The sequence below is a fragment of the Nymphaea colorata genome, chromosome 13, assembly GCF_008831285.2.
Source record: "Nymphaea colorata isolate Beijing-Zhang1983 chromosome 13, ASM883128v2, whole genome shotgun sequence".
Taxonomy (NCBI): Eukaryota; Viridiplantae; Streptophyta; class Magnoliopsida; order Nymphaeales; family Nymphaeaceae; genus Nymphaea; species Nymphaea colorata.
The window spans coordinates 9,106,450-9,125,740 of record NC_045150.1 but is presented as its reverse complement, the minus strand read 5'-3'; the positions used below and the strand labels follow the sequence as shown (position 1 = coordinate 9,125,740).

Below are 19,291 nucleotides of genomic sequence, written 5' to 3'. Positions count from 1 at the left end.
AGAGGAGGCAGACAAGCAAGAAGAGGGGGACTGTGAAGTGGCAAAGGTAAGTGAGGGTCCTCGCGTTCTTTTCGTTTTTTCTTTTCCCTTTGTTTTTTCGTTTTTGCAAATTCTGTTGTTTTTTCTATAAGTATTCAATCTCCGGCAACGCCTCGCTTTTTCCCCTTCCCTCCGTCCCTCCTCTCTCTCGTAAACGTATTCGTTCCTCGCTTCCTCTCTCCGATCACGAGATCCCCATCTCTCTTTCTCTATCGATGCCTACGAGACGTTGGGCCTAATCGAGTTCCTCCTCTGGTCTGTGTGGAAGGCAGATTGTTGACCAGAGGAGAGAGAGGGCCGAAGCAGGGAGTAGAGAGATTTCTCTTCCCTGAGAGAAGATTTGTTCTCTCGTTAATTTGGTTCCTTCTCTTGGGGGAGAGAAGGAGGAAGGGATGTCACATTCCGGGGAAGGGAGACTCAGGTGGCTGCCGACGAACCAGAGGAGGGCGACGATCCCACCGCCGCCACCGCCGCCGAGAGAGCTGGGACTGGGAGCGCTCGCTGATGAGTTTAGAGATGTGCTATCCAACAAGCCGGACACCGTTGACCTCAGGCTCGGGTCGCCGGTTTCCCCCCTTGGGCTGCATTCTCATCCTGGCAGAGCCACCACCAGCTCCTCCGGCTCGTCCGGGCCCCCGACAGCCAGGAAGGCGAGCAACAACAACTCGGGCGAGCTGTCAGCAGGGAGCAGCGGCAGCTCCAGTGGTGGTGGTGGCGGCGGCGGGGGAGGAGGAGGAGGAGGCAGCCCTACTGCTGAGAGCGTGCGCAACTCCGGTAGATCTGTCCGGACGGGGAACATCCTCGCCCCTACTTCGCCAATGGAGAACCCTCCGGAGTCAGCCTGCGGGAGGAGGTCGGTAGGCCCCGCGGCAACTGGGTTGCTGATCCAGTCGGGAAATCCGGTGAGGAGCATCTCGCCGGTGACGCCGGCGAAGACCGGGCGGAGTGACGTGCTCGGTTCGGGGATGGGGAATTATGGGCATGGAAGCGTAATGCGGGGTGGGGGGAAGCACAATGACTTTCCGGCTCCTGTGCCGGTGGCGGCGGGGAATATCCGGCTGGCAGGCGAATCCATGGTGGTGCGGCGGGCAATGGAGAGCGGAGACCCGGAGGAGGTGAGGAAGGCGGGGAACGAGCAATACAAGAAAGGGCATTTCGTTGAAGCCCTGCGCCTCTATGACCGAGCGTTAGAGATCTCGCCTGACAATGCCGCTTGCCGGAGTAACAGAGCGGCTGCACTGACGGCTCTGGGGAGGCTGGTGGAGGCAGTCCGTGAGTGCGAAGAGGCGGTCTGTTTCGACCCAAATTATGGGAGGGCGCACCAGAGGCTGGTCGGGTTGTACCTCAGGTGAACATTTCTCCCTGTTGGTTGTTTCTGAATTCTTTTCCATCGCTCGATAGATTCAGATGTGAAAGTCGGTTCGGTTCTTCTGTTATCTTTGTGTTCTCTTATCTAATGATGATTTATAAATCATTCCTAGCAGTTTAAATAATTGACTGTCAATGTTTTGGAAAAAGCTTGATGCAAATTGGTATTACAAAAATGTGGTGGTATGCTCCTTGTTCGGTAAACGATGTATCTTGAGAATTTTGTGGTCGATTCGTGAGTTTCATTCAGGAACCTGGGTGATCCGTTGCTCCTTGATCGGGTTCTTCGTGTGCTCCTGTTTTGGTGAAATTAGTCTCTTTTGGACGTCCCGTCATTTACAGTTATTACTCTTTTCTGTGTCGTCATATGGTCAAAGTGCACGAGTTCTACTACTGTTCTTGATTGCTTCAGACAGTGGGATTGGGTTTCGTATTTGCCACTTATACGATGGTCATCTTTTCTGCTTGTTTATAACCGTAATTCTTCTAGCTAATTAAGTTTTTTTTTTTTTTTCAATTTGTATGATTATTTTTAGTCGCCCATATTTTGGTGATAAGGGCATAAGGCTATTCTTAGCAGGCTCTGTTGGTATGTTGCTGCTTGAGCGCCAGTAGCCCATGGTGGTTCATTGAGATTGTGATGGATCCTTGCTCTTTCTCCTTCTCCCGGTTGATTTTAATTTTTGGGCATTGATTATTCATCCTTAGGTGCTTTTGAATGGATTTTTCTTTGTATTTATGGTTGTCTGGCACCCTATGCCTGTTCTTTCATTTGCTTCTGCATGAGTACTTTTTTTCAGCATTTGCTATGCTTGAATTGTGAATCCATCCCATTTTCGGGCTATCCTTTTCGTGGACAAGCTTATTTTTTACACTGTTCCTATCTCATATAGACTAGGTCAAGTGGAAAATGCAAGAAGGCATGTCTATTATTTTGGCCATCAGCCAGACTCAGGAGAGTTGCAAAAACTGCAGACCGTAGAGAGACATATAAGCAAATGTGTTGATGCTTGGAAAATTGGAGACTGGAAGAGTGCTTTAAGGGAAGGTGATGCAGCCATTGCTGGTGGAGCAGAATCTTCTCCTCATGTAAAATTCTCTCTCCAGAATCATTTGTCGCGGATTTTCTTTCTTGTGGTATATTTATGTAAGGTGTTTTGTTTGCAGTTATTTGCATTACGGGCAGAGGCACTGCTCAAACTACACCGGCTGGATGAAGCAGATTCAGCTCTATCTAGTGTTCCCAAGTTTGATTTACCCTTGCCTTCCTGTTCTCAGATCAAGTTCTTTGGAATGGTTGGTGACTCCTACTTATGTTTTGTTCGTGCACAGGTGGAGATGTCATTGGGCAGGTGTGTTTTTACTTTTTATATTCAATGTATTCTTGTTAGTTAGCTTACTTTCCTAGTCAATGGAAGAGAGTTTGGATCTGTTGCAGGTTTGAGAATGCAGTTTCAGCAGCTGAAAAAGCTGGGCAGTTAGATCCACAGAACCATAAAATTTCACTAGTCCTGAACAAGGTGAGAGCTGTTGCCAGAGCTCGAGCAAGAGGAAATGATCTTTTCAGTGCTGGCAAGTTTGCTGAAGCATGCTCTGCTTATGGAGAAGGTTTGGGTTATGATCCATCAAATCCTATTCTATATTGCAATAGAGCTGCTTGTAGATCAAAGCTTGGGCAGTGGGAATGGTCAATTGATGATTGCAATCATGCTCTGAGAATTCGACCCAATTACACCAAAGCCCTTCTTCGGCGAGCTGCTTCTAATAGCAAGGTATTTTCTTACCTTCTTTGATAATTTGTTTGTTTGTTTTTTCTGAGTGCTGTTTGGAGTAAGAAATGATGAAATAAGTCATTGCACATAGATTAAGTAGGTATTGATACATCAGATTATGTCCTGTGGAACGTTTACAGATTTCATCTGTTATTTCACCATTGTTGGCTGAAAAGTTGAAAGCACATGGATCCTTAAGATTTCATTGTTTCGTTTTCATGTAGTACCAACTGCCAGGATATTGATCTTTTGATTGCATGACTCGTTGTCTTGTAACGCTGGGATGTTGCTTGGATTTGCTACTGAGTTAAATTTGATGTGTGTTGTTGGGGCTGATTTGTTGGTCTGCAGTTGGAACTATGGTCAGATGCAGTTCACGATTATGAGATATTGAGGAAAGAATTACCAGATGACAATGAGGTCGCGGAGGGATTATTTCATGCCCAAGTTGCATTGATGAAATCAAGAGGTGAGGAAGTATATAACCTAAAGTTTGGAGGTGAAGTGGAAGAAATTTCTGACAGTGACCAATTCAAAGCTGTGGTTGCCTCACCTGGTAAGTGTGCTTTCTAATCTGCTTACTTTACAATCACATTTTATTCTTTCTTGCACAGTAGGAGATGGACATGCTAACCTTCACAAGTTCTGAATGATGAGTAACATCTTTAAGCAGTGGACAGGCATGCAGCTGATCCAAATATGGTTGAACATCTACGTGAAGTTTATTTGATATTTGCTCAGTAGCTTGCATGTTTGCTTCTAGGTGTCAGGATTTTTTCTTTTTTTGAAGTATAGTGGTGGAGTTTTATACACTTCTCTGTCATCTGGTCTCTAATATTATCTGCTGGAATGATACGGAACCCCAGAATGTTTCAAATTACTGAGGTTTCTTGCACGTAGTATAGCCTCATATGACTTAAACGTTCTTAATGATCATGCAGTGGTCTTCTGTGAAAGTTAATCATGCAACACACTCCTAATGAAAATGTGTTTCTGAATAATCATGCATTGCGTCTGCCCGAAAGTTGCTTTTGTCTTGAGTGGATAACATCCATGTTAGGAACAAAAATAGATTCAGGGGACAACATGAAACTCTAATTTGCAATTGATGCCTGCTTCATGAGAGTGCATGTTGTCGGATTTATTTACTTTGGAGGATGTAAATTTTTTACCTCATTAGCAGCCTATTGCTGCAACTGATATCAAGTTTTCCTCGGTTGGACTTTTTTATTGTATTGTAACCACCTCAGAACAAGTTATGCATAATTTCCTGTCAATCTAGCCTCCTGCCTTATTGAGATTCAAAGAAATTCATATTTCAGGAGTTTCGGTGGTGCATTTCAAGAGACGTTCTAATATACAATGCGAGCAGATCTCTCCATTTGTGGACACACTTTGTGTTCGATATCCCTCTTTGAATTTCCTCAAGGTGAGACCAGAGCTTATTCGAGACGCCTAATAATAATTGGAAAGCTACCGAGCTTCGATTTATTTGTGAGTGTGTTTTGTTGTCCAGGGGTATATAGGACAATTAATTTTGGAGAATATGCCCTCTTCATCTTACTTCCTAATTCCAAATTCCCAATATTTCTTGCTTACTCTCCTTCTGTCCTCATGCAATGAAGGTGGACATTGATGATAGTCCAGCAGTGGCCAGATCGGAGGATGTGCGGGTTGTTCCTACCTTCAAAATCTACAAGAACGGCAACAGAGTGAAGGAAATGGTGTGTCCAAGCCAGCAGGTATTGGAGTACTCCGTTCGTTATTGCAGTCTTTAAGAGAGTCCCCTGATTTATTTTTTCGTTTTCCCCTTTTCGCCTACCTCTCAAAATTCCTGCAGCATCCCGCTAGCAGCTAGAACCTCGATTGATTCAAGGCCGGAACTGAAAGATTAGGACAATTCTCATTTTTGGCCTTATTATTCTTTTTATTTATCCCCTCTACGTCTATTTTTTCTTTTCATCTTTGTTCATTTTTTCCTTTGTTTTTTCCCATTATTAGATCAGCCCTGATTCTTATGGCCGCTCACCTTGAGAAGGTTGAGTGAGAAACTCTGTACTATTACTTGGCCGTGTAGAGATAGAGAGAGAGATTGGTGGTGGAGAATGTTGTAAATGTATATATTGATATACATATCGGATCGATGTTATATTGAAATCTCTGCTATGCAAAGTCAATTTTTTCAGTCTGATAAATACTGGTAGCAAGAGGATGATGGTGTCACTTGAAGTCCCATCAATTAAAAAACTGCTTGATCTTCACTGTGTGGTGGTGCCTGCGAAAGTTGCTGCCTTTGATGGTATTTTCCTTTTTGCTTGTCTGACTTGAGTTTTTCTCTGCAAAAAGCATTGTTTTCCTAGCCAGCGGACGTCCCCAGAGCTCTGCAGGCATTGTTTTCTGCGTCACAGCAGTCACATATTGCAGACCCATTCTTTATTCAGATTTGGCCTTTAACGGCTATATTCTTCTTGCTGGTCAATACTGTTTCCATAGACCATAGACCAATGCTTTTACGAAAATGTCCATGTCAGTTTTGTGGGAAGATCCATCCAGAGTTTGGATCGGTTGGCTTGGCGGGACCGGCCCATTCAAGTCCCTCTTTGGCCCATACCGTATTTATGGGTTTTATACAACTGTAGCTATGGAATCTAGACCCATGGGGGAGAGTCTATATGCCCTATTCATCAAGCAATTTTTTTTTGCAAATACTGATGGTGACTAATACTGTTCTCATGCTTCCTTGATAGGGGACATGGTTCAGTTCAAGCACAGTTGGATATTATTTATGGAATATTTGGAAATATCTTCTTTTCCTCTCCTCCTCTCTCTCTGGCAAGATTAGTAACAAAGAGGTCATGGTTGCTAGTTTACTAACTAGTTTGATTGTAGATGAGGTTGGGCAGCAGATTTGTCAATTACTCATTGCAATTATGATAAGGATTCGTATGTGAATATTAACTTGCTGGAACTGTGGAACATGAAGCCGCTGGTGGGCTCTTCGTGGCTGAAAGCCTGGAATCGCTGCTCTTCTGCATGTTCTCTCTCATAACGAACAAATTCGTGGAGTGGGCCTTCATGAACTTGAAGATCACGGGGAAATCGAACTCACCAATTTGCTCTAAACCAATTTCATTCTCCACGTGACCAAGAGGAACGCTCGGAAGATTTTTATGTACCCACGTCTGAAATTCCTCTAAAAACCATAATAGGACGCGCATCGAAACTTTTTACCTTCAATGTTTCAATCTCTCCTTACACCGTTGGGCCTAGAATTCCCTTTTCTATCTCAGAAAAACTGAAACCATGATTTCCAACCGGCCCTGAAAAACGAAAGCATTAGAGAGAGAGCAGAAATCATCATCTCATAACATTGCACTGAGGGCCTTTGACAAGAGGTCGATGCTGTTGGAATTGGGAACATGTAGAAATTCCAGCAAATACATTCAGAAGAGCGGTTGAAATGACCTCTACATCAATGCTTTCCGTCCACTACCATTAAGGAGGCAGCTTCTTGAGAATAATATCTCCACTATATTGGGTAAATTGTAGCTCTTTAGTGTTTTTAATTCGCCAAAAGATAGGCAGCTTCTTTGTAATTCATTACAAGTTTTTAAATAAATGTGGAAGGTTGGCTTGTAGCCATGGTGGGTGGTGGGTGCATTCATTGTCATAGATTGAGAGTTAATGATGCCCATTTTTGGGACAAATGTCCTTTTTAATTATTCCTGCCTGTGTTTGTTTGTGTATTTTAAATGGCCATTGAGCTTCCGTTCATTTAGTTTAATCAGAGGTTCCTTTCTTGGCATGTGGATGGATCTAGTGGATTCTCTGAACCCCAAACATTGTTTGGGTAGAAAACTCTCCCTTAGTGCCCACTTTCCACCTATTTAATGTTACTGCTTCTTCCGTGTGCTCACAATATATATATATATATATGTTTAAAGTCATTTATTTATCTAACCAGGACTCTCTGATTCAACATGAAATGATTAAGAAAAAAACAAGAAAAAAAGTAATAGTTATTTTCATTATCTAGTATTAGTTTATATTTTTCTTTCATTGTTTTACTCTCAAACATCAATCTGCAACAGATGAATTTGGTTAATAGTCACCATTCTCTCTCTCTCTCACAGGTTTGGTTGTGTGTTGTAGTTATGTCCTCATGATTCTATCCAAGGAGTATTGATTTTTGGATTAGGGGTGCCATTATGAAGGCCTGGTGGATGTGTTCTTGTCCTCCCTCCCCTCTCCTCTCTCTCTTTATATATATACATATAACTATATAAGAAGGAAAGGGAGAGCCTTTGTTTTCATTTTCCAAATAAAGCTACCCTTGCATTTGCATCGTGTTTCGACGATGGGGAATGACATTATTCGAAGTTTGTCTTAATTGTCCAGGTAAAACGAATATTAGTGATGCAATAATTTTGTTGCTTGCGTGGTCTGCACCGACTTGGCGGGTTGATAAGTCCACTTGGGAGAAAAGGGTCGTTCGCAATAATCGTGGTCGTGATTCCTTCATTATTGTGCCTTGCAAATTGGTGCATTAGAAAAGCACCGACGACATTTCAGATTCCATCATCATTTATGGCTTTACTGAGACTGCAAGTTCTTGGTAACATCTTCCTCTCCCTCTCTCTCCAACCAGCGACTGACTTTTAACCGAGAGCCTTCAACTGCGGACTCAGTCACTCAAGGGACTCACGTCGATGGCAAATTGCAGAACTTGTTCTCGTTAATCTGAACTTCACAAGCGTGCGTTACCGAAGAGTTGCTTACCCTTTCTTCTCCCACTGCTTATGAATATACTTGGGTTCTTTCATCGATATTGAAGATGACCACAAATGCATTTGAGCCTGCCTGTGGTTAAATTTTCCTGCGACTCATTTCTTCCGCGACTCAATGGAGGGATTCTCCTATTTGGCACCTCTCCCGAGCATGTCTTTCTGTTATAACATTGACAAACCTCTCAAAGGCAATGATACTTCAACGAACATGGTGTGACCAAAACATCTGGCAGAACAAGTGGGTGTTAATGAAGTACAACATCAATTAATGGCGAATAATCTCATCTGGGAGCAACTAAGACAGAAATGGTACTTCAAGTTTCGGATTGAGGAAAAATCACGTCAACTCTCACACCTTGAATGGGTTCATGATAAGCCTGCTACTTAAACCTGCAATTTGCTTCTCCCCGCTTAGAAATATGGGGATACCTTAATTCTTGAGCACGCAAGCTTACTGTCACACCATTATTTTTCTGCTGTTGTTCTGTAATTAAGCAGGTGCAGTTATAGCCAATCGAATGCTGTATCTCGCACATGCAATAAAGTGGCCAATTTTTTTTTCTGCCCTTTGAATCCTGCAGTTAAAAAAGTTCTCGAGTAGGTGCACCACCTACAGACTACCCATCTGTTCTGAATAAATTGCTGGAAAAATAAGAAAAGAAGGTAGAAGGACCTCAAAGTTTTAAGGGGTTGGATTAAGACTTCCAAGTCTAATATAGTGGAATAAATTGGCCTTGTCTATTGGCATAATCTAATAGGAATCTACCCAGCTCCAGTTTGTGAGACTGTATATATAGTTATGGACACACATCTTTCTTCTCCAAAAGGTCTACTCTCTGGTATTTATAAGGTGACATTGACTCCAAATAGTTATTCATATGATCAAGTGCAATGTTTCTCCTGCACCAACCATCAATCTTCTAGTTTGCGGATGCAGCTTACCTTTCTGGTTTAGTTGGACTGTGCATAACTTGATCTTTGGTTTTCCATGTGTTCCACACTACCATTTGAAAGGGAAAGGAAAAAAAACCCACTGTTGATACTACATAGGTAAATTAAATGCAAGAGATGGTCTATGGATCACTTAGGACAGGTTTAAGATTCTATGCAACATAGAAATTCCCCAAACTGCTATCTCAAATTTCATTTGCTAACTGCATCTTCAGTTTCTTGATATCAAACATATTTTTTGGTACAACTAACATGTCATGAACACAAGAAAATAACAAACACTGCAGAATATGCAAACTGATGAATATTAGAAAGACTGGTTTCTAAGTGTACCTTTTGCTTATAAAATTTTCATATCCTGAACTTTGCATGCAAAACATTGAATGAAGAGTCGAAGATTCCGCTTCTGGGTGTAATGCAGAAGACACAGAAGAACTTGTGTCTCTAACATCTGCTAACAGATCTTCGAGATTTGGGGTCAGGCTTATATCCCTGCAAATGCATAACCATGAATCAATACTCGGTTGCTATGCATGTGCTCAAACCTATGTTCACTTCATGGAAACTAAGTATTCTTAAACTAGAACAATTAATAGCAGTACTAGGACTGTGCATCTTCAAGTGGTTCATATTCAATAGCAACATTAGGAGGTCCATTCACCAAGTAACAAAAGCCTACGCTCACCCTTGCATAACTCCATTAAACAACACACAAAAAGTGCCCTTTCCAAAAATATTTTATTCATATACTCGTCACTCAATTTTGTTAATGAATTCCCATTTTGTCAACAACAGTGCATGTCTATTAATTAGTGACAGAGCCAGGAATTTTGTTCAAGGGCCACTAAATATAAACTTTTACACTTTAAGGGGCAGTACTATATATAAATGAACATATTTTTTAAAATATCAACATGAAAAGAAGGAGATTGTCTGGGGCGGGTGTGAGCGACTGCCTGTACAATATCTTGTGAACTTGGTGCTAAGAGGCGGTCTCTAGTTGTGTGTCCTGAGCTGGGTTCAAGTCCACTAGTCACATATTCTAAGCCTTCTAAACTTGGGGCAAAAATTGGGAACCTCTGCTTCCAGATGTGAAAGTTGGTTCCATTTAACTTGACTGTCTTGGATTTTATATATATATATATATATATATATATATAAGCAAGAATATGGTTGAAGAAGGCTTAGGTAAAAAATAGTCATTTTAAGTCAAAAATATTATAACTGCAATCAAAATGTAAATCTGATATTCATCGGCCTTAATTTTGAATTGATCGAAAATGTATTTATCCTCTTGTTCAAAAAAAAAAAAAGGTCCAGCCGGAAGATGTTATAAGCCATGGTGCATAACATGTTGAAATTTACGAAAATAGCCCTGTTGGGCCGTTGGCTAAATGGAAGATTCCTCCTCTATAAAACCAGCATAAAAAAAATATTATATATCCATACCAAATAACGAAATGGCCTTCAAGTTATACCGGCGGTTTTCCGTGTTATGTCAGTTCAATTGAAAAGAAAAAAGCATTGGGAATTAAAATTTTTCTTAGGGGTCTTTTGATAAATGGAACTTTTTGTGTGTGTTCATGAATTTGTTTAAATTTAAGCAGAATCAAACACACTTAATTGTAGCATTTTATGAATTTGTCCAAATCTTTAAACTAGATTTATGAAAAAAGAACCTCGAGGTCCATCAGTTTAATTATATTAAAGTTTAACCATGCTTGTGAAAATGGTGCAAAATTGAGGGTTAAAAAGTAATGTTCGAAGCCCTGGTGTCGAAGCCCTCTTCCACTGGAGTTTTCTTTTTTTTTTTCCTCTCAGCTTCTCTCCCCACTCTCGAATCTTGTCGAGAGTGTCTTCTCTCTCCGAGAAAAGAAAAAAAAAACAGCAGTTATTCAGGCGGCCGACGGCACCCAGGAGCCGCGGGAAAGCATATTACCAACAAGCTTTCTCCCCGGTTCCCAAAACAACGGACAAAGATGGTAACAGAGAGGGTCGTGAGGGTTTTTAAAGATTTCGGCGCAGGAAGGAGAGCAAGCAGGAGATTCCGGTCGATGGCGGAACCTTCGTTGTTGCAGAGCATCAGATAAGGTTGGGTCGGACGGAAAACAGGTACTCAGTCTTAATGCACGGATTAATCTGATGATTAGTCTGTCACTCTGTGTTACTAGAACGCATAAGCACAAAAACACAGAAGCCGGGCACGCATTGGGTGTTTGGAAAGCAAAAAGTTATATGACTCCTCATTATACTTTTGACATTATCAACTTTAGGTATGTGTACTAAGCTTAATTTTACTGTTAACTATTTCAGCTTGATGCGAATGCCTGCAAAGCCGGGGCCGGTGTGTTGAAGATCCTTTTAACCCCCTATAGAAGCTAATTTTGGTCACTTTCACCCATTCTGGTTCGTTTGGGCCCAGCTTATATGTTAATGAAATGGTTTGTTGCTAACCTGTCTGTCGCCCTTTCCACTACGAGCCACCATTTGTAAGGTTAATTCTCTGGTTTTGGTGGATCGACTGATACTGTTTATCAGTTGACATGTAGAATTCTGAATGGTTATTGGAACCCTACTAGCTGTTGCAAACCATATTTATGAACTAGCAACTGAACCTGATTTCATGATTTGGGGCTCATCTTTAGTCTGACTCCACTGCTACCTAGGTCAAACTTCCCATTTGTAAGGTTGGGAACCACGAGTCTTGGTCATTACATTTTTGGCCTTTGGGGATCACGTATTATTTGAATGCCGATAATGGTTTCTTGCTTGCATGCTTGCTTCACCGTTTGTTTTTTGTATTTGTTTTAGTAGACTTGGCCCTCTCATTGTTGTATTATCGTCAGAAGCTTATTGCTGGGACTTGTAATGCAGGGCGTTGCCAAGCTTGCTGGCAACAAATCCATGGTATTGCCCACCCCTACCTTCAATGTTGTCAATGGTGGGACTGGTAACAAACTTGCAAAGCAGGTACCTCTCGCTCTCTCTCTCTCTCTCCTTTGGCTAAGTGGCTTTACTTTGTGTTTCAAGGAACTTCGTGATCCTTCGGTTGGAGCTTCTTCTTTCAAGGGGACCATGAAGATGCTTTGAGTTTCAAGGAGCTTGTAATCCGGATTTCCTTACCTTCCTCTCTCCTCCTGTCTAGTCGAGATGTCCTTCAAACTAACATGTATATTTCTGCAGTCCGCTATAAAGAAAAAGCAAATCGCCTGCTCAAGCTTTTACGCCCAGTCCATGGCGACAGCCTCCATCTCTCTCGCAAAACTTCTCCGGCATCCTCATTCTCGCTCTCCCCACCCTCCCGTATTCTCCTTCGTCCGATGTTTGGCAGCGGAGGCTTGTCCCAGCCTGCAAGAAACGGTGGCACCGCTGCTGCCGTCCTTAGAAGAGCACCATCAACAGAAGGTTAAGAAGCTTTGTGCTCTCCTCGAGCAAGGCCACCAAGACTCTGCCTACTCCATCCTGAGGTCCCTGGTTCTCTTCAAGAACTCCGCTCCTTTCCCCGCTGACCTCTTCAGCGCTGTCTCCCGCGCCTCCTCCCTCCACCGGTCGTTCGCCAACCTGCTTGTTATCGTCTACGTCGACCTCAAGATGATTGCAGAAGCCAGGGAGACGTTTCGGCTGATGCAGAAGAATGGTGTTTTGCCTTCACTATTGTCCTGCAACAAATTCCTGGAGGCCCTTGTTTCGACCAACATGTATGAAGAAGCTGTAGAGGTCTTCCACGATGTAGTCCGGATGGGGGTCTTGCCAGAAGTGTTCACATTCAACAAGGCTATTCAGGCGTTGATGAAGTTGGGGAAGGTGGATGAAGCATTGGATTTCCTGGAGCAGATTGAGAGGAGGCAAAGGCGGCCGGATGTCTTCACCTACAACGTCATTATCGATGGTTTGTGCAAGAGCAAGAGGGTTGACGAAGCCCGACATCGTTTCGACGAGATGATTGTGAAGGGCGTCTTCCCGAACAAGGTGACCTTCAACACGCTGATCGATGGCCTCTGCAAGAGCGGCAATTTGGAGGAAGGGTTTCGCTTGCGGGATCGGATGCTGGCTACTGGCGTGGCTCCCAATCTGGTAACATACAATTCATTGCTGAATGGGTTATGTAGGAAGGGGATGATGGAAAACACGAAGGAGCTCCTGCGAGAGATGGAGAGCAATGGTATAGTTCCCGACGGCTTCACTTACAGCATTCTGTTTGATGGGCATTCTAGGTGTGGTAATTTGGATGCATCGATGGAACTCTTGGAGGGGACAGTGAAGAAGGGGATTCAGATTAGCGCCTATACTTGCAGCGTCCTGGTTAATGGACTTTGCAAGGCAGGGAAGATGACTGAGGCACAGAGCGTCCTGAAGAGATTGATGCAGAAGGGTGTTGCTCCAACCACTGTCTTGTATAACACTATAGTTGATGGATATTGCAGAGCAGAGAACATGGAAGCTGCCCTTTTGGTGGTCGAGGAAATGGATGCAAACGGCGTCAAGGCATCTCGGATTACCTACAACTCTTTGTTGAACGGGTACTGCAAAATGCAGAAAGTAGCCAGTGCAGAGAAGGTGTTCGCTGAAATGATGCAGAAGGGCTTGACGCCAGACGTTGTAACGTACAACATCTTGTTAGATGGCCATGGTAAGGTCGGCCAGTTCGAGAGGTGCTTCGAAATTCTTGAAGAAATGAAGGTCAAGGGACTCAAACTCAATGCAGTAACTTACGGTTCTCTTATCAACTGTCTCTGCAAGCATGGGAAGCTTTCCGAAGCTGAAATTGTGCTTAGAGAAATGACGGGTAGAGGTGATGTTCCCAACATAAAGGTCTACAATGCACTCATTGATGGCTTCTGCAAATCAGGCAATCTGGAGGATGCTTTGCGATTTCTTGATGAGTTAATACAGAATGGAATTTCTCCCACTATAGTCACATACAATTCTCTAATCAATGGATTCTGCAAAGCAAACAGACCTTGTGAAGCAGAGGAGTTGGTAAACAGGATAAGAGAGGAAGGCCTAACGCCAGATGTGATCACATTCAATTCGCTGATTGATGGATACTGTTCTCGTGGTGATACATTGAAAGCCCTGCAGATATATGAAGATATCACGAGCTCAAGTCTTAAGCCTACAATTGTTACCTATCATAGGCTCATTAATGAATTCGTCAGAGAAGGCAAAATTGTAGAAGCAGATAGGTTATACAGCCAAATGCTAGTGGATGGTTTGACTCCTGATCTCATCATCTACAATCTAATGATTCATGTGCACTCAAAATTTGGGGATACTCAGAAGGCATCCAGTTTGCAGGTAGACATGATAAAGGATGGAATAAGTCCTAATGAGATGACCTACTCCAGCCAGTTGATGAGGCTCTGCCGAGAAGGAAAATTGCAGGAAGCAGACAACCTCTTCCTAGACATGAAAGCTAAAGGACTCTTGAAAAGTGGTCTTCCTTACGTGTCCCTTATTGATGGGCACAGCAGGATGGGCAATTGCATTGGAGCTTACCATGTTGCAACAGAAATGGTTGCAGAGGGCTTCCAACTTTCAGACTCTAAATATGACGAGTTGATTACTGGCCTTAGGAAGGAGGGCAAGGTGCATGAAGCTGAGCTTCTTCTGAACGAGATGAGAGAGAAAAGGGGGAGATAACTGCCTTGGCATTAATGTTTACTTCTTTAATATATCTGCTGATGAAGCATCATAGGCTTTGTTGCTAACCATGCACGGATCCGTATACTTTGGAGTTCTTCCCTGGTGTACAGTTAGACATCATTGTTAAGCTTGAGCTCATGTTATATTTGACTCCTGCCTGTTCATTTTGATAGCAGAACATTGCTTATGCTTCAGACTCGATTTCTTTAGGCACAGTCTGCTGAAAGTAGTTTATGCAACAAGGTCAAACACCATTGGATCCATGACCCGTGCTCCTTGTATGATTGTTGAATAGTTGAAAGAGGATAGGCTGAAGGAAAAATTTTAACTGTACACATGAACAGAATTACATGGAAATCATTAAAATGGCATGCATCAAGATTGTCAGTGCCAGAAGATTGGCAGATGATTAATATCATAATGTGAGATCATGGTTATACTTGCAAAATGTAATTCATTGTTGTAGAAGGAATCCGCCGTCTGGAGCTTCCCAGGTACAGCAGTAGACTCTCTTTGATTGTACTTCTGCTACCCAGTTTAAGCATCATATCCTGAATTCTTGACAAGCTGTTCTTGTGGGGAGCTTACTCGATCTGCTTATCTTGACATTCTCCCTCTGTGGTTTGTGTCAGTCATTGAAACAATGGGTAGCCAGGCCATTTGGGTTCCTAAGGGCACGTTTGATGGATGAAAAATACTCTGTTTAACAGGAAAAAAATTCAAATTTTTAAAAAATTTCCTTCCCATCAAACTAGGGAAGGAAAAACTAACTGTTGAAGGCTCTTCCGGAAATTTCTTTCCACCACGAGGGGTGGAAAAATGTTTCCGGAATTATTTTTCTGCCCGTTAGGGCACTTCGCGTCAGGCTCCCCTCTTCGTCCTCCGCCGCTGCCTCACGCTGCTGCTGCCTCAACCCCCACCGCAGCCTCAAACCCCTGGTCGTCTCTCTCGCCCTCTCACTCTCCTGCTGTGTAGGTAATCCTCTCTCTCTCTCTCTCTCTCTCTCTGTTGCTGGTGATCCGCTGACTCTGCGTTCCTCTGTCTTCCGCCATAACACAGACTTGTTGCTCGCTCAGTGGATCTGCTTGAGTTGCCACAGGAAACATTGTCAAACTCGTTGCAAGGGCTGAAAAACAGTCAGGTGGGGGTTTTCCTTTTCTAATAGAAGTTTCTTCAACAACTCTCTCTCAGTAGACTGCGTCTTTCTCATTTTGTTTATCTCTTGCTCCTTTTCGGCTTTTCCTTGATGTTGTTCTTCTTCTTTGCTGGTTCCTGGAACTGATCCTCCTCCTCTTCCATCTTTTTCTCTATTGTTATTTTCCTTCCTCATTAATGATCTTGGTGACCCGTTTTGCCTAATTTTGTGATGGGTTTGGCACTTGATTTTTGGTTGCTGTTTTTGACTGTGCGTTTCCTACCAGTTCTGCACACATTTTCTGGTTTCAATGTCCTTATTACAATTGCGTGTATAAAATCTAAGCTTCTATCCTGCTATGGTCTTTTCTTGTAGATTTTGGTACTTTGTTTTTTACTTTACATTTTTCGAATATGGTAGCCCAGATTTTGAAATTTTTCTTCACCTGCACCTTGCGACACAGCATAAGGCACATTCCTCTGCTTTAGTTTGTTGTAGCTGGTTGCTTTTTCTTTATGAATTTTATATGCAAGACTTCTCCCAGAAATACGGCAAAGTGAGGAACAGTCATCTTCACCTTACATCCTTCTCACTGCTTTAGTTGACCCACAGACATTAGATTTTGTCTTTGCACTGCCGACCATCTTTGATTAGGCGTTCTGTTGACCTACTGAATAATAGATTTATTTTTTATTGAGTATGCGATTCAGATGCTTGTGGAATTCGAAGGGGAAGCACTGAAGTCATCCTTGTTTACTGGACTCTGAAATTTTGGCATAAGACGGCACAGTTGTCCATGATTTAATCTGGACGCAATTTGTTTTTTTGAGGAGTTCGTAGGCAGAAAATTGCAAAAGAGGTGGCATTCATTTGTTGGATTCGGACCATGATATTTGTTGATTGTTATAAATTGCAAGCCCCGTTCAGTGATCTGACTTATCGTGGTGCCCTACTGAACTATTCTGTCGTGTAAGCATAAGGATGTTTATGGTTGTACGGGACGTGTTCACATTATAACAGTGAAATGAATATATTAGCTCATGGGACAGTCTGGGCTGCAAGTTCATGCTGCTGCTATTTTGGCAAGATGGCATTGGAAGGTCAAGAAATTTTGAGGGGGGTGGTTGATAGTTTTCTCCGATATTGATGTGAAATGCTAAATTTTAGTCGTTTATGCCATCTATGTTATCCTTTTCGAATGCCTGTACTAATTCTGGAATTGACCATTGGTTAGTTGATGACATGAGGAGAACTGAAAACCCTTATTATGATTTAGATATCTAAACTGTCTTGTTCTTTCTTTATTTCTTCTTATGCCTTTCAGACTTTTACAGTCATAGGCATCATCTTCTATTCTTCTAGTGCCTGTCGATCATCTGCATTGGCAGGTTGAGCACATTGACTTCTGGACTGAACTCTGGCTGATTGTTCATTTTCAAGGTGTATTCAGGATCGCCAAGTTGGATATTGTTTACAATTGCTGCGTCATGCATTTATTTGTCCTTGTATGTAAATTGCAACAATAGACTTTCCACTGTCAAAGTGATAGTTGCTTTATACATTTGAAACTTGGATTTTTTTATTTTGCTTCTTACCACCATGTTCATCCTCATATATTTTTTCTTCTTTTCTTCTGTTATTTCTTTCTTGCTTTTGCAATAACTTGAGCCCATTAAATCCTTCTTCTGTTAAACTTTAAGCACCAAGTTTGGGGCTTTTCATTGTTCCAGTTAGCTAAATTTTCTATACTTGTTTTCTCTAGGTGCCTGGACTTGCTGTTATCATTGTTGGGACCAGGAAAGACTCACAGAGCTATGTTAGCGTGAAGAAGAAAGCATGTGCTGAGGTTCGCATTAACTCATTTGGTGTTGATCTACCAGACGATGTATCAGAAGAAGAACTAATAGAGAAAATTCACGAGTTCAATTCCAATCCTGATGTGCATGGTATTCTGTTGCTATTGCACGTTATGTAGATTAATTCATGTTATGTAAATCTGGAAATATGTTTCTTTATCTTTATTATCAAACTAAGAAACAATTTTTCTGGAAATTTATTTTTCAGTCATCACACACATCAAAATGAGAATCAGAAAGATTTTTCCATTCCTTTGTTCTAGGAATCTTATTTCCAGAATTTTTTTTTCAATTCCAGTTTCCAATCCATCAAACTGCCCCTAAAGTAGTTGGTAGAAAAGATGTCTGCGCAAGTTTTTGTGACTATATAAGAATCTCAAAGCTGAAGGTTTAAGAGTTGATTTGACTCTTGGTGGATTGCTCGCAACTGGTAAAATACGAGGTTTCATGTAAATTATTTTCTAGATTTTCTATCTCCTTGATACTTTGTGCACCCATTCTGCGAACACCCAAGCACCGCCTTCCTTCTTAACATGTTGTCCGAGTATTTGGCCCACTTTTTGTTTATAACTCATTGGTTTAGGACAGAAATTGTTTCTTTTTTCATGATGATGAGGCAGAAACTTCTTTGTATCTGATCGATGTTGATCTGCTTCTTGTTTTTCTTCAATTTCTTGTGTTTAGGTTCCGGACGACCAGAATGTTCAGTCCACAATCACGTGCATGAAATATCCTGAAGACAGTCTGTTCCTGTAAATAATTTTTCATTGGATCCCAATGGCAACCCAACTTGATAAACATCTAAGACAGCCTTTGAAAGCGTCGACTCTATTATTTAGATTAAAGAGCTGAATTTCTGTGCTACCATATGGTCCCATTTGGCTGCATAAAGGGATTAGTGGGGAGTAGAGGAAGTTGCGCGTATGGTAGAGGATCAGAAAATTTTGACCGTGTAAACTTGACCTTTTACTTAATCCAAGAGATCCCACTGAACAAGTTCAATTGTCAGTTTGAATTTTGTGTTCTAAAATATTGTTAAACCACCATTGGTGCATATGGAGCTCCTCACAATGTTTCAGGCCTTAGATTCAAGGTGACATGATGTGAGCTGGTAATGTATGATCTGTTTTAATCTGTGCATTTCGGGTGACAGATTTGCCATTTTGCAGCAGTGAGCGCAGATGAGGTCACACCAAGGGGCGTAGCACAGTTGGTCAGGCAAATAGTCAAGTAGAAAGTGTGTAGTCGGTTGGATTCTCATATGTGCTCCTCTAGAATGTAAACAGTGGGATCACAACATTCTATTTGATGGGTGTATACTCCACCCATGACTTCAAGGGTAGAATAAATGGGAGGGCCTTTAGACCTCTTCTACGGGTGGATTATTAACCTCCTGCTCGCCCAGAGTGCATATGAAGTCACTTTGCCGCATATTAACCACTTCCTATACTACACGTTTTCCAGTTGGTGCCCATCATGTGGTCACAAGCTTTCTAGGAGCATTTGTACTGTCTGCTCAGCATGTCGTAGACTAGTAGCCAATTTGGCTCTAGTTCTCTGAGGCAGGATGCACCTTTCATCTGCTTTACCAGGGAACTGATATCCTTATAGAGGGTTTCAGCTTAAGGTCTTGAATCAAGTCATAACTCTGTCATTCCCCAGCTTGAGCTTTCCCACGATGCAACAAGATTTCTCTTCTCGGATAATGAAACGAGGATACTTAACACTAGATAGTGA

At 42.1% G+C, this 19,291-nt stretch overlaps 2 protein-coding genes across 15 annotated transcripts; both read left to right on the top strand.

Annotated features, from left to right (window-relative positions):
- The first annotated feature begins 43 nt into the window (after positions 1-43).
- Positions 44-6,294, top strand: LOC116266736 (TPR repeat-containing thioredoxin TTL1-like). Of its 4 annotated transcripts, none has more exons than XM_050081281.1 (8): positions 44-1,387; positions 2,301-2,496; positions 2,575-2,759; positions 2,846-3,179; positions 3,531-3,735; positions 4,502-4,608; positions 4,805-4,921; positions 6,163-6,294. In XM_050081281.1, exons 1-8 carry the CDS (start codon positions 432-434, stop codon positions 6,226-6,228), a joined length of 2,166 nt encoding a protein of 721 aa, XP_049937238.1. In that variant the 5' UTR covers positions 44-431; the 3' UTR covers positions 6,229-6,294. The 4 variants fall into 4 exon arrangements, with proteins under 4 accessions (XP_049937238.1, XP_031503908.1, XP_049937239.1 ...); XM_050081282.1 differs by lacking the exon at positions 6,163-6,294 and adding an exon at positions 5,020-5,364 and having other exon boundaries at positions 45-1,387; XM_031648048.2 differs by lacking the exon at positions 6,163-6,294 and having other exon boundaries at positions 4,502-4,673; positions 4,805-4,922.
- A 4,425-nt stretch (positions 6,295-10,719) lies between these two features.
- LOC116266775 (pentatricopeptide repeat-containing protein At5g12100, mitochondrial-like) lies at positions 10,720-17,803 on the top strand. Of its 11 annotated transcripts, none has more exons than XM_050081199.1 (6): positions 10,720-11,029; positions 11,231-11,261; positions 11,792-11,887; positions 12,101-15,534; positions 15,623-15,704; positions 17,461-17,803. In XM_050081199.1, the coding sequence occupies exons 2-4, from the start codon at positions 11,235-11,237 to the stop codon at positions 14,558-14,560; spliced, it is 2,583 nt and encodes an 860-aa protein (XP_049937156.1). In that variant the 5' UTR covers positions 10,720-11,029; positions 11,231-11,234; the 3' UTR covers positions 14,561-15,534; positions 15,623-15,704; positions 17,461-17,803. The 11 variants fall into 11 exon arrangements, with proteins under 11 accessions (XP_049937156.1, XP_031503979.1, XP_049937157.1 ...); XM_031648119.2 differs by having other exon boundaries at positions 12,101-15,538; XM_050081200.1 differs by having other exon boundaries at positions 11,231-11,323; positions 12,101-15,538.
- The last annotated feature ends 1,488 nt before the right edge of the window (positions 17,804-19,291 follow it).